The 15,120-nt window shown below is 49.0% G+C and overlaps 1 protein-coding gene across 4 annotated transcripts in view; it reads left to right on the forward strand.

Moving 5' to 3' along the window:
- The window catches only part of Susd4 (sushi domain containing 4), a 126,553-nt gene that overhangs the window by 65,886 nt on the left and 45,547 nt on the right, over positions 1-15,120 (forward strand). For all 4 annotated transcript variants that reach the window (XM_063272171.1, XM_039090566.2, XM_063272172.1 and 1 more), the window contains exon 3: positions 6,601-6,813. In XM_063272171.1, coding sequence (XP_063128241.1) covers positions 6,601-6,813 — 213 coding nt within the window. The remainder of the gene's footprint in view (positions 1-6,600; positions 6,814-15,120) is intronic.

The raw sequence follows: 15,120 nt of genomic DNA on the forward strand, positions 1-15,120 counted from the left end.
GGCTCAGGACAGACTGACTTCCCGATGGTAGGCAGTCTCTCTAGAGACTGATTCAGGAGAAACCTCCAACACTGTGTGGTGTAGACTCACACCTTCAAGTGAAGCCAGGAACTCTTAAGGGCTGCTGGGGAGGGCAGAGCAGGGATAGCTTCGAGACGTTGCAAGGTAGCTAGAAATTGAGCATGCCAGGTGAGCCTGTGTTAGCACCTCCCGTGTCTGGGTGCATTTGGGTTTTAAATATTTGCACAAGAGACTGGGCCTCACGTGCTCGGTAGCTGTAACTCCATGTCATCTCTTTGATGTCACCTCTCTGTCTTCTTTCACTGTGGAACCCATGGTATAGACACATACCAGCTCAAGTGGTGTCTGGATATTGATGTATGGATAAGACAGAATGTCTGTCACTACATGAGTTCATTTAGAAAATTAGGTCCAGGTTGTTCTGAGGGTGTGGGAGTGTTGAGGTAGGGGAAACTGAGGCTGGTGTAAGGGGAGGGGTGTGCTGCCCTCATGCACAGGTCCTGGGAGGGCGTGATTCATTTTAGTGCATGAATAAACTGGCAGAGCTTTAAACACCAAAAGGCCTTCTGAAGATTCTTCTCTGTGGGACACAGGGTATCCATCCTGGTGCAGTTTTTTTCTTGAAGCAGAGAGACAGTTTACTGTTCTGATTGTCTGTAAGTAGCTTTGCCCATGTGTTGCTGCTGACTAAAAGGGATTTGGTACTGGAGAAAAGACAAGTGTTCACCTCCGGGGAGATGTGGAGGGAAGAGTGCGGGTTTCAGGGACCCCCTGCAAACCTACCACATATTTCTCTTTGCTCTTTGCTTCTTGATTCTTGAAGGTAGGATGCAGTTCAGTCAATGGGACTTCCTCCATCTCGTGAAGCCATTATCCAGGATTGGGCTCAGTTCTCCCCAAAGATATCCTCATCAGAAGTAGACTCTGGAGCCCTGCTATGGCCAGGAGATGTTTGATAGCTCCTTTTCTGGATCCTAAGATGTCTTAGGTGACAAGCTCCTCCCATCCCTTGCTCCTCCCATTGAGATGGTGTGATAAAGGGTAAGCTTTGTGGAAACCACGAGGACCGCATGATGTGGTTCATAGTCGTCAAATAGCCCAGCATTGCTATTTGCTCAGCCCTGTTTTAATATACGAGATCCATGATCATGTAAGAGTTGAGATCGTCGCAAAGATCTGTCATAAGCTGAAAGTTGGTGAGAAAAAGCCGAGCGGAGACAGCTCCGTTCATGTCAGCAGTGCTGGACTAGTCTGAAGCCTGGGTTTGAGCCCCACTCTTAGCCACTGCACCAGTGCTTTAGCCTCACACCTCTTAACCATAGAGTCGGGCCAGTGACCTATGAAGGTGATTTGAAGGTTAACTGAGTCTTCAGTAAGAGCTCCTGGTGAGCAAAACTTGGGACTCTCAGTTATCTGTTTAACGTTTGCAGGGAAGTCTCCCTCTCGTTTACCCAATATCCTCTCACTCAAGAAATGCATACAAAATCAATTTTCACGTCTATATCCTGTTTCTTCCCCTATAGACCCATAGAGCAGTTTACAAAGAAATGGAAACCCAGCCCTGGCTCTAAATGGATTTGGCTACATTTGATACACTCTTCCTTTCTAGAATATGACTTTTCAGCTATAATAGCCCAAAAGATTGCTTTTCACACCTCTTTCGTTTTTATGATCCTTTTCAAAGACTTCTTATGTTGTTCACAGTAGAAATGTCGGCTGGGTTTCTGTAGTCTCAGAAGTAACCAAGCCAGAAGTGTCAAGACCCCATCATCATGGAGAGTCTGATGCATTTCTTTGTGTAAGAAGATAAGGGTGCGCCCAGTTCCCATTATTCACATGGATTTATGTTCAGAGAAAAGGAAACTAAGGAACCCTCGCATCCATTGGATCCAGAGACCAAATTATAACCAAGTCTTTGACTTGATCTGGGCTCATCAGCACCAGAGATGACGATGCTGATACCCAAGAGGTGCAGGCTCAGAGCAGCCAGTCCTGTAGGCATCAGAGGGACTGCAGGATAGGGCTGTCCCACTGGGCTGTCCAGACTCCAGGGTTCAGGCACCAACCCCATGCAGCGAATCAACTGTATATCTGAACTCAAAGATCTTGAGAGAAGTGGCCCCTGAAAGCAGGCATGGTCAGCATCCCTGTAGTTCACATGTTGGAAGTGCCTCAGCACATAGAAGCCTGTACACGTCTGGGTTCTGCTGGAAAAGGGAACTGATAGAAAACATCAATGTGTACGTCCATTCACCCACCCACCAATTCTCCCCCTGAACCCTCCTTCCACCCACACATCCATCATCTGTGTCTCCTAGAGACCTTGGAGCATCAGTGGTGTAAGTCCTGACCTAAGTCCTGGTCCAAAAGTAGAGGACAGATGCTCCAGCTTAAAGACTAGCAGCTAGAGAGAACAAACACCTTCCTATCCCTCATTCTGCTCTGTTTAGGCCTGTAACACTGAGCAAGGCCACCCTACACTGAGAGGGCAAGCCATTCTGCTTGGCCTCCTCCAGAGTCTCAGGCTGATCCCTCCCAGAGGAAAGGGCACACCAATCCCTATACAATAGGACTAATGTCTGGGTGCCTACATCCCGGTCTAGGTCACACCCAAGTGTGTCTTACACACACACACTGTACTCTTGAGTGACTGTAGTAGGCCAGGAGAGGCTGCTGCTGAGAATCGTTTGAACCCAAGCACTCCTCCCTCCCCCTCCTTCATCTCCTCCCAAGAGCAAACATGTCAGAAATCATTCTGGGAGCTCACTCTGCCCTCCAGGCCGTGACTGCTCAGTGCTAAAGCATACGCAGAATTTGAAGGATGGGAGGGAAGTCTGTTGGGGTTTTAAGAAAGCAGATTCTTGAGAGATGATTTGAGTGGACCTGCACAGGAGTTATTCTCCACACCTCCAAATACCTACATCAGCCCACTCCTTAGTGGGTCTGTTATCAGATGGGGCTGATCACCATCATTACGGAAGGACCCGAAGAGAGGGCTCTGTAGAAAAATGGCCTGGGCTGGGAATTGATCCACCGAGGGATAATTTGAAACAAAACACTCCAAGATCTAGCAGGCCTAGAAAATTACTATCTTGCTCAATGGGATTAGTTGTCCAAATAAAGAATATCTTCTCCTTGCACCATCCTACCTTCTGCTGCCTCTTTTCTGCTCATCTCTTCTGTGCCAGTGACTGGATCTTCAGCGCTTGCACCAGGCTCAGGAATAGGGCTGTGCTTAACTGTGATTCAGTGGGAGCAGAGAGCTGGTGGGGCCGTGCTTCAAGGACAGGGGATGCATAAAGAACCAGCTCATGAGGAACTTCCTGCGCTCCCCCATTGTAATCCTCATGAACTCTCATCATTTTTTTATTAGCACAGTGATTTTCCTGATGGATTACGTCATTTTTTTTTTCTGATGGGTCTTCAGCCCTCCCTTGAATCTTCTCTCCCTCTCTGAAAGAGAACAGCTTTGTGGCCAAGGACAGGGTGTGGCCAGCTGGAGGTACTCCAGAGTCGGCAGTGCTGTTTGGTAGCAGGGGTGACTGGCTGGAAACCATGTGTTAGGGGAGCACAAATGCCCCAGGCGAGGCACAGCATAGACCTGCCCTGTCTGTGAAGAGGGTTAGGACATTGGGATTGTAGGAAACAAAGGAGCTGGGCATGATGGTTGCACCCCTTTAATCCCAGCACTCAGGAGGCAGACACAGGCAAAGCCCTGTGAGCTTGAGGTCAACCTGGTCTACAGAGCAAGTTCAGGCCAGCCAGAGCTACATGGTGAGACCCTGCTTCTAAAAAAAAAAAAATACAAGGGAAAAAAATGAAAGAAAAGGTCAAGGATCATAGTCCACAGGAGAGGGAGAGTACGCTTCAGAAAAGCATTTCATGCCTCCCTTTCTGTGACACTCAAGAGCTTCCGGCCACTCGTGGCACTGCTTGGTTGGGAGGGATGACTGTCTGACGAGTCTAACAGAGCAGTTGGCATGCAGTTCTACCATTTGCTCATATAACCACACCCTTTACCCATCCATCCATTCATCCATCCATCCATCCATCCATCCATCCATCCATCCATCCATCCATCCACCTACTCATCCGTTTACTGACCTATCTATCCACCTGCTAATTCATGTATCAATCTGTCCATCCATCCATCCATCCATCTATCCATCCATCCGTCCATCCATTCACCTACTCATCCATTTACTGACCTATCTATCCACCTGCTAATTCATGTATCCATCCATCCATCCATCCATCCATCCATCCATCCATCTATCTATCCATCCATCCATCCACTCATCCATCTATCCACCCATCCATCCATTTGTCCATGCATTCATCCATCCACCCATCAATTCACCCACCCATACATACATCCACCCACCTATCCATCCATCCATCCATCCATCCATCCATCCATCCATCCATCCATCCATCTATCCATCCATCCATCTGTCCATCCATTCTTACATCTACCTACTCATCCATTTACTGACCTATCTATCCACCTTCTTATTTATGTATTCATCTATCTGTCCATCCATCCATCCATCCATTTGTCCCTCCCCATCTAACCATCCATTTACACACCCATCCAGCCAGTCATCTTTCACTAATGGCATTTGTGGGAATGGTTACTGCACACAGCACACAATGCTGGGTGCTGAGGACATGAGGACAATTAAATCTACTTAGGCTTTCAGAGACAAAACAAGGATACACATACTTAGGCCAGCAGTCCTGGTCAGAGAGGAAATCCTTGAGGGGTGAGCCCAGGCTAACTTGATGGGAAGAGAGGCTTCCTGTGTATATTCTGAGGAGGCTTGCACTATGGGAAACATGTCTTCATTCAAAGGTATGGCAAGCTTTCCCTTCTGTTTCACGGAAAGTACCCCTCTGCACCCCTGGGTTTAGGTGTCCTCCCTGCCTGCATCTAGGTAGCAGGCACTTACTGAAGAGCCCCTCAACCATCCCCGGCACAGCTTTCTGTTCTCCATCGTTTCCCTTGTTGTATGAAGATTCTTAGATCTCTGCTACTTAAAACCAAATTTTAGCAAGGGCAACTCTTACTGTGTATACCAACTTAACCTGGAATCCCCCACGTAACTCAGGCTGGCCTCAAACTTATAGTAACCCCCACTTAAGCTCTAGAGTGCTGGGGTCACAGGCTTGGGACACTAAGTCTGGGCTTATCTTGGCATTTTAATACAATAGTAAAAACTTTGCCTTGGCCCTCTCTAAAGGGTAGCTACCTCCCCTGTTCTATTCTCACTGGCCCTCCAGAGAACTGTATGCTGCTGCTATTCTGTCCTCTCTAAACACCAGCAGACAAATCTCACCATGTCCCTCATGATGTCTGGGAAGTGATCCCAGGATCTCTGTCTTCATCCATGGGTACTCTTGACCTGTACCCATGATGTCTACCTTCCTTTCTGATTGGTGTGTCTACCCTCACAAGGACTTAACTGGAGGCCTTCCAGAGACTTCCCTACCTCTGGGATAGTACGTTCTTCCTTCCCTGCTATGGCCCTCACCGACACATATGTACCCCATTCTGATACAATTAGAGAGTGGCTGGCGCCATCTGACATCCAAGAAGACGACCTTTTCGAGGGACCTGTCATGAGAATGTGCAGTCTGCCAGACTGAAGGAAACCATGACACCCTTTAGGGAAGCACCTGATGATCTAAGGAACGTTCCCTAAATGTACAAACTTGAAGAGATCATGTGACCGCTGTCCTGGGCCATCTCTTGTTGCTTTGAAGCATTATCAGATCTCTCATACTTAAGAAGTAGAAGTGCAGACACTGTCCCCCTGCAGTCTTCCTTTTTAACTGTTTCCTCCCTCCACCTCATCACCTCTGCACAGAGGGAGCTCTCACAGCGAGTTTTGGACATGCTGCCACCGTGCCTCTCATGCTGAGACGCGCTTTTAGCTCCGTGACCCTGAACACCAGCGGGGGAGGGAGTGTGATTCTCACACAAGCATGTGTGTGAGGGGTGAGGGGTGTCGCTGACAGCTGAGGACCTTTAGCAATCCAGGCTGTTAAAGAGGAGTAGGTGTACCTCACAGTTTCAGCAGCAGACAGCAGCAGAAGCCCCAGTGTTGTGTGAGTACTGGGTTCCGAATCTGAGAGCAGAGCTGGTACCAGCAGGCTGTACTGGGAATAAAAACTGGGCACACCAACCCGTGTCTCCATGGAGCCAAGCGTACTGGTTCCTGAAACCTGCTCAGTGGGGATCTGTGTGTCAGCTTTTCTAAGTTTAGAGAAGTTTACAGTAGATGTCTGTGTAGGGCTTAGACTTTTCCAGGCCTTTCCTTTGGGGACACGTTTGGACCCTTGGCAGACAGAAGCCACAACTTCCTCATTCTTGGGCCCTCCTAGTCAATGGGTTGTAAGCTGACACATTTAGGTCAGTTTAGTCTATAAGGTTGGAGTGGCTGAAGGGGTAGGAATACCAATCCTGGCTGAAGTACTCAAGTCTCTCTCTCTCTCTCTCTCTCTCTCTCTCTCTCTCTCTCTCTCTCTCTCTGTCTCTCTCTCTCTCTCTCTCTCTCTCTCTCTCTGTCAATGTAGGGTTCGATGACCTCAACGTGTGTGCTGACCCAGGCGTCCCAGAGAATGGCTTCAGGACCCCCAGCGGAGGTGTCTTCTTTGAAAGCTCAGTAGCCCGATTTCACTGCCAAGACGGTTTCAAGCTGAAGGGCTCCTCAAAGAGACTGTGTGTGAAACGCCTCAATGGGACCCTAGGCTGGATCCCAAGTGACAAACCTCTCTGCATACAAGAAGGTAAAGGGCCCGCCTCTCTGTGGAAGTCAGCCATGTGGAGATGAAGACTGTGGTTTCTCTGGAGGGGAGTCCTAGGGCTGGTTGGTCTTATGAAATCAGTTTGAAAAGTTCTCTTTCTCTGTCAGTTACCATCCAATCTATACCATTCTGTCTGGTTCAAGAGAGCACTCAGATCCCAGAGGCCAGTTTCCTGTCGGACTGCCAGTTCAGCACCCACTCCTGGGTTACTCAGCGAAGAGTGCAGTAAATATGTTTTGTGCAGAGGTGGGATGTAACTTGGGCTCTAACCAGCTACCACCTTTTAGCCCAGTGTTTGTTGTGACTTGTTTGAGAAGACGCCGTGACAGGTTGACCAACATGGTTGATGGGGCTCTCTAGCAGTGACCCCTGAATGTATTACTCCTTGCCTCCTGGGTGCCAGCCTAAATCTGCAGGCTCAAACAATTGCACATGCTTTTTTCTTTCTTTCTTTTTTCTTTTTTTTTTGCTTTGTTTTGTTTTATTTTTACTCTGCAGACAATGTTTAGAATTATGAAACTGCATTGTTTAATTAATTGGCTTGAGTGTGAGCCTCACAGGGTGAGTGAGGCTGAAGTTGGAATAGGCCCAGATCAGAAATTGCCTCAAATTCCTAACTTCCAGGAGGCACAGGCAGGCCTGCTCTGTCTCACCGAGCTCATTAACTTCCATTTCTCTTTGTTATTGAGTTGTTCGGGGGAGAAAGGTTTTAGGATACGATGCAAAGGATCATTGTGACTTAATAATGTGTACTTTCCTTAATGAAACTTTAGAAAAAAAATCACGCGTGTGCATGTGTGTCTGCAGGTGAGTATGCACATATGAATGCTGGCACCTGTGGAGGCCAGGGGTGCCGGATCCCCTGGAGCTGGAGTTACAGGCCAACCTGCCAATATGGGTGCTGGGCACTGGACTCGGGTCCTCTGCAAGACCAGTGCGTGTTCTGACCCACTGAACCATCCCCACAGCCCTGCGTTAGGAAACACTTAGACCGGTTTAATGTGACACTGTTTTTATTATGCTTTCTTGTACGGAAATTGCGAAGGATGAGGAAGAATGATCTCTTGCCCTTAAAGTACCCACTAATAAATTCAGTATTCCCACTTGTGTGCCCGGGTGAGCTGCACCCTCTGTGAAATTCTCAACTAGAAGTGTATCTGGTTCATGTCTGTATCTCCTGCCAAAGCCTATGACCCGAGACGCCCTGAATTCAGAAACATGAGTTGACCAAGAAAAGGAGAGCAAGGGCCCCAAATATTGCCCAGTCATGACGGCCTTCTCTTATTACGTCTTCTTGGGGCAAAGCCAAAGCAGTTTAGCATCTTTAAAGTAAGCTTCTCTCTAGCTCCTTGCTCTGTGGGGTAATTCCATGCAGTGAGCCAGTCTCCTTGGTTGGGGTCCTTCTTGGGTGCCGAGACGCAAGGGGGAAGGCACAACATAAAGTGCAGACACGGTGTGGGGACACAGCACTCCCACCGGAAACCAGACCCCAACTCTCCAAGCGAGGGTCCAGACCCCATTCTGGTGTCGAATGGTAAGCAATGTTTGGGAAAGCTTACACAAACCAACTGCCAGCTCGGCTGACACTAGGCCGTCATGATATGTTTATCTGAACTTAGCGGTGATACCATAGGCCTTGGGAAGTTTGTGTGCAGAAGTGGCTGCTGTGCCTCTATGGTAGAAAACATCATTGCTTATATCTTTGGTGTTGTTCGTTTGTTCTTTCTTTCTTTGTTGGTCCTGGGGATTGAACCCAGGGCCTCGAGCATGTTAGATATGCTCTCTACTGCTGAGTTATCCCCTTCGTCCTTTATTCTGTACAACCCATAGGGAAGGTGATAAAAAACAAATAAACAAACAGAAAATCCTTACCGTGGAGGGTTTTGTTTATTTGTTTGTTTTTAAACCTCGCTTTGCAAATAACCCTGGCTGAGTGCTTCACGTGTACGCTGGGTGGATCTTAAGAGCTGTCGAATTAGTTTGCCGCCCTTGCCAGAAGGCTTTTGTAGCGGAGATAATGATGATTTATTTTAGACTCACAACAGCTACCCTATGAGATGAGAATTTTGTTCTCATTTTCTGTGTGGGAGACGGAGACTCAGAGAGCTCAGTCACTTCCTCAAGGTCACACAGCTTAGGACTAACAGAACTGAAGGGAGTCCTAACGTATGGGAGTCCTCAGGGAGTGTTTCAGCTGTACTGAAAACCAGCAAGACAGAAGTGATGGGGAAACAGTCTTGCCCTGGGCCAGCCCCAAGGGCAGTGAGGCAGCATCTCTATCACCCAGGGTTCAGCGGAGCGGGGAGTGTTTCTGGGGCACATGAGGGTATGGTGAGACAGGAGTGAGAATACTCTGCTCTGTGGGGGTTCTCCTCCTGAAAGTCCATCTGGATGTGGACGTCTCGGACACTTTCTCATAGGTCAGACTTTACTTTCTCATATGTCCACGCAGAGAGGAGAAGGCTTCAGAGAGCATCATGGGGAAAGAGTGGAGGATTAAGGAAAGAGAATACGGTGGGTGGACTGCTTGCCCACACAAAACCTGGGTTTGATCCTGTACCACATAAACCAGGCATAGTGCCACAATCCCACAATCCCAGCACTTACGAAGTAGAAGCAGGAAGATTAAAACAAAAGACAAAAACCTCAAGTACCAGTTACTCAAAACCCAGCTACCTAGCCAGTATGAGGGCTAGCCTAGGCCGCCTGATCCCTTGTCTTTAAAAACATAGAGAAACACTGGGAAGGGACACAAACACTAAAGCCCCATTGTCTCACACCCCTGTTCAACCAAATGACTGACTTTCTAAGTTTGCTGTTCTGGCCGATGATCTACATTTCTACGTTTACAGTGTAAGCATCTCCCTGCCCTGTCGCTTGCTTTTCCTCATCAGGGCGGTGCCCGACCCTTTATTGAGTCCCAAAGGCCCCATTCGACTCAGGTGTGGGAGTGCATTGTTTCTGCAAGTGTCTGGGTCTGAGTTGGGATTGACGGAGCTCATAGGACTCTCACAGTTGAGGTACCATTTGGCAGGCAGAGAAACTGAGTCTTGAGGAAATAAAGGGTTCCCTGGCATTCTGTGAAGATTTCTGTGACACATGGACCAGATCTGTCCTCAGGGGCCCATCACTGTTACCCTCCACTGTTCTCCCAGTCCTTTCTCCTACCCGCAGGCTCTGCCTGAGAGCAAAAGAAAGGGTCTCCTGTATCTCAGGTTAGCCTAGAGTTTGCCATGCAGCCAAGGATAGCCTTGAACTCTACCCCAAAAGTGCTGGGAGCACAAACATGTACCACAGTGTCTCTGATAAGAAGCAGATTTTGAAGCAGCCAGTTCCCTTGACTTTCTGGTGCCCATTAGTTGAGCAATGCTCTGCAGAAGTCATGTGATACGATGGACAACAGAGTAGGCAAAAGTCTTCTTGGACAGTCCTACAGAGTCCTCTCCCAACATGCTCTTTGCATGGGTGCGCGCGCGCGCGCACACACACACACACACACACACACACACACACACACACACACCATTCCAGTACAAACTGCTTGTTTCAGGGAAGCTCAGTGTGAACCAGGGTCTGCATACCTAAGGTTACAGGGAGTAGATTTATCTCGGTACCCAAATCTGCCACTTGCTGTGCCGCTGTTTTTTCCTGAGCCGTCATCCAAGGGCCAAGCCAGCTTTCAGGACCGAAGCCTGGTGAATGCACCAGGAAATTCTGTGGCCGGCAGAAGACTGAGAGGTGTCTTGTTGGCACAGCATTGCAGACCTGTGAGGTCAGGGTACTGGCCACCAACTGGGCCTCTGCTGTGGCAAAATCACTCAGCTGCGTCTAACCAGGGACACGTTCCTGGGAGCCACACACTTTCCTGTGAAGGAGAGGTGATATGAGATTGGCCTTGTGTGAATTGAATTTCTAGACACAGGCAGAACACAAATGTCAAGGCAGGAGCCTAGCCCAGAAACTAAAAGAAAGGCACTTTGGTTCCTACCCCTGTGAGCGAATGAACAGAGTAAAGGAGGACGCTCAGCCTCTGTCGTCAGGCCTGTTGGTCGACGGCGTTATTGGAACATTGCCTTGATTAAGCATCGTTTGCTGCTGGGCTACAGAACGCACTTCTCCCTTAAGCGTTGGTTGCAATGGCTGGGCGGAAGCTTTTGCTTTTGTTTTTGAAGCAGAGAACTAGATGAGCCGCTGCGGCCAGCTTCGGCGTTGGCCAGAGTCTCCCTTAGACTGTGAACCAGCATTGCACAGCACCAAAGTCCCTTGGGAGTCTCCCCGCTAGGACGGGTGACATGGAGCTTTTAAAGTCAGACCTACATAGCAGGAATCTTGTCGTTTGATCAGGTTCAGGCTGCCCCCCCAGTGCATCTTTGGGTGTAGTCACACAAGTGAGGGGGCACACAGATTTCTCTTTTGCTTTAAATGCCCCTACCTGGAATAGATAGCATTGGGAAGTAGAGACTTAGTCACTGCAAACAAGCCCTTGTGAAATTCACATCTGAGTGCTTCATTGGCAAGTTCTCCTTGGCAGGGTGGAGGGCATCTTTCTGTTTCCTCCCCTGCGGCTTCTTCAAGAGGCTTGGAGAACCGGTGCTGGCCTCCTTGGCCATCTCATTTCACATCAGCTTCTGATAAATACATATTAAGGAGGAGAAGAAAAAAAAAAGTCTGCTCGTGACACTGCAGTCCCCCGGCTCTAACAGACAGCTTGTTCCAGAGTGCCTTCCCCAGCAAGTGCCCAGATGGTTTATGAGGACAGTGACATTCCTAATCCCAGCACAGTGCTATTAAGAGACCTTACATGTAGCTCCTCCTCAGAGCATCCCGTATTGCAGATGAACTGTCTGAGAGGGAAGCTTTTTCAGGCAGTGATTCCTCTCCAGTTGGCCAGTCGGTTCCCCTCAGCCAGAGAGTATTAAAACATTACTTAAACCACACAGAAAACACAACTCCAAGCTCTGCCTACTCAGAACCCTGCCCTCAGCGTTACCACAGCCTCCTGCCCCAAACCTCAGGCACAACCTTCATTGCTGCTTCAAGAGCAAAGCTTAATTAAAGGTGACATTGGGGCCACTGTGCGGAGGGAAGTATGCGATTTTGGGCTTTTAAAAATTATGTGTATGGATGTTTGGGCTGCCTGTGTGTCTGTACCTGGTGTTCGTGCAGTGAGCGTCCTCTGAGGTAGGAAAAAAAGCATCAGACTTGCTGGACATTGATTTATGGATGATAGATTGTGAGTCACCGTGTGGGTCCTGGGACTCCAATGTGGGTCCTTCTGCAAGAGCGGCCAGTGCTCTTAACCTCTGAGCTATTTCTCTGGCTCCCAAAGGTTTTCATCTCCCAAAGAACAACCTTGTTCCTGCCTCAGTACCTTCAAAGGGAGGGTCCCCTCAGTCTAGAAGATGCCACTTGCAGGCAGCATGCTGCCGCACCTTGCAGGTGCGTTGAGATGCCACTGGATATCCATGGTCTGCATAAATGTAGACAACTCCTCACTCCTGAGGTACCAAAGGAGGGCCCAATGTTCCTGCAGCTCCCGCTTCCTCAGTGTTCTAGTTAGACACAGTGGTCTTCTGCAGCCGCCTGCCTCCGCCTCCTCTGAGGCACCCCACAGCCTTCACAGGTGGCCTGGGGATAAATGGTGTCCCCTAGAGGTGCAGAGCTTGTTGGGGAGTGCTGGGTTTGCTCTGGTCTCTTTGACTAATGCATGAGTTTCATAGGTAAGGTGGCTGCAGCCGCTCGTGGTCGTTTCCACAGAGCCTGGCTTCCTTCCTTTTGTACTCCGGTTGCCTTAGTACACACCTTATCCTTGTTTTGACACAATTAATGAGTCAGGTGCAGTTGAGGCTGAGTTATCTGTAGGGCTGCGAAAGGGGTTGCCAGTTCCGGATCATGCACGTTGGGAATGTTGACCGAGATGAACCTCGACAGCCAGACATCAGTCCAGAATCTGCCTCCACCCACAAACACTAGCCCCCCCCACGTCCCCCTGTGCTCTACGCATCTCTGGCTCCCAGACCTGTTCTGTTTTGGTGTAATGCCTTCGTTCTCCTTTCCCCCAGGCAGACCGCACTGTTCTAAGGAGGTGCGTCCTATGTGGACTGGGTACTACTGTGTTAGAGGCAATGTGTGCTCTTCAACGGCCAGGTTCTACCCTGGATTCACTGTGCCTCCTTCAATGGGTACAGGATGCAGTGTACTGATCAACAGCTGGGTGCTAAGCTGGATGCGCCCTGTGTTCTTCCATGAGTACAATACCCCAGCACGGCAGCTCTGGCATTGTTTTCTGGATGAGAAAGCAGAGGCTTAGAGGAGCTGGATTCTCAGTGGAAGCCTGGGCAGTGGCAGGGATGGGATCAGCTCCGAACTTTCCAGGACACTCAGGAGATATCCAGGGTTTATTTCCTCTCACTGGAGTAAGGGGGTGACTTACATGTTAATGGCCGTAGGTCCACATCCCCTTAGGGAGGCCTTGTCCTCCCCGGCAGCATCTTTGGTGGGGACCAGTTGCTATAGGGCCCTAGCTTTCAAAGTATAAAGGGATCCCCTGCCTCAGAGCTGGGTGCGAATACCTCTTCAGACCCCTCTCACTAAAGCGCTAGGGGCAGGACCAAAGAACTGGCATTCCTAAAAAAGAAAACCGGAAACATCCCAGGTGATTTTCTCCTCAGAAGCCCTGGAAGCCCCTTACTCTGGGATGTCATGTTGCAGCTTTGTGTGAGAAGAGAGAACTCGTTTTCTGTCGTGTTCAGCAGAGTTCCTTAGAGACCGTTCTTGTGATGTAAGCATCAGTGTATCAGACAGGGACCTGTGTGAGCATGAGTGAGTTACACACTGTGCCCAAGAAGCAAACTGGGAGTGGATGGGCCGGCATCCCAACGACCCCCACTCCTGTGCTCTCCCTGGAGTTGTGTAGCCTACCATACCTTCAGATCGCCTGTGGAACTTTAAAAAAGAAAAAACAAAAAACATACTCTAGAAGCTTCATGGACGCTTCATTCAATTGTGTGTTTCCCTTTGCAGAAGGCAAACATCACAGGGCTACCTCCAAAAGCTCCCAGGCCAGTCCAGGGTGCACCTGGGAAACCCTTCCCTCTGTGCTTTCTGTCTCCAAGTCCCTGTTACCCAGTTACCAGGTCCTAGCCCTAAGGAACTGAACACAGCAGAGCCCTTTCCAGGATGACCCCAGCTTGCTATGCCTGTGTGCTTAACCCTTCTTTGTCCAAAATTCCTTGCAGCGTGCCAAAAGGTGAGAAAAAGAGCCATTCACGGAGCACGTTTTTTAAGTACTTACTACAGTATTTTTGGCTCCCATAGGCCTGACCAGGATTGCTATAAAAGATGAATAATTTGACATTAAGAAGAATCTTTGAGCTTCCTGGGGGATGGGTGCGGTGTGAGTTTAAGTATTATTATTACATTATAAATTTTTAATTAAAAGATCCAACTTGACTCCCAAGCTAAAGCTGACAGTAGTGCTGGCAGCCAGCCCCCTTTATTCATCGGAAGTGTGGGGTGCAGGCATTTTTCAAAAGCAGGGGACTCTTACTCCCTTTTATGGCTACTCATATATTAAGTTGAGCTGTCTTCCACCTTCGGGAGCTTCACCGAAACAGATGGAAGGCCTAAAAATGTTTTATTTAGCGTTCCTTTCTTCTCAGGTGCATTTTCCATCACCTAAAATTCTTCCTTGGTTGCTTTAGACATGAGTTATCAAAAGTGGCAGGCAGCCTCAGCCCACGTGGGCAAGTGTTTCCATGTCTTCTATCATCTGAGGTAGGAGAGTGCATAAGGACACCCCTCCTGTCCCCAGGGCAGCTCTCAAGTCTCACTGATGTTGACAGAAGTTACCATTTGCCCATGCGCCCCCCCGCCCCCCCCCCCCCGTTGTTCCTGTGTGAGTTTGGGTCTCTGTTCTGGAAGAGTTTCTTTTCTTAAATGTGAACATGACTTGAAAGGGGAAAAGATTCCAGAGAAATAAGGGTCAGGGGAAGACAGAGGCCTATCCGGTAAAGATGAGAGGCAGAAACAATCACTTACCCCCGTGGCAAGATGACAGCCGGATAGCCACAGGCAAGTTTACTAGCCTGGCCATCAGGCCCTACAAGGGCAAAAGGGAAGTCTCCACCTGGGTGACATTGCAAGGTAACCAGCTGTGCCCCCATATTCTTGAATTCTTGTGCAGGGGTGACATTGCTGTGCCCCCAGTATTCTTGAACTCTTGTGCCGTGGTCCCAGCCTGTCGGAACAAGGGCCCTGCAGAAGAGCGGGTGGGTGGCTTTAAATCAC

This window comes from Rattus norvegicus, chromosome 13 (genome assembly GCF_036323735.1).
Source record: "Rattus norvegicus strain BN/NHsdMcwi chromosome 13, GRCr8, whole genome shotgun sequence".
Classification (NCBI taxonomy): Eukaryota; Metazoa; Chordata; class Mammalia; order Rodentia; family Muridae; genus Rattus; species Rattus norvegicus.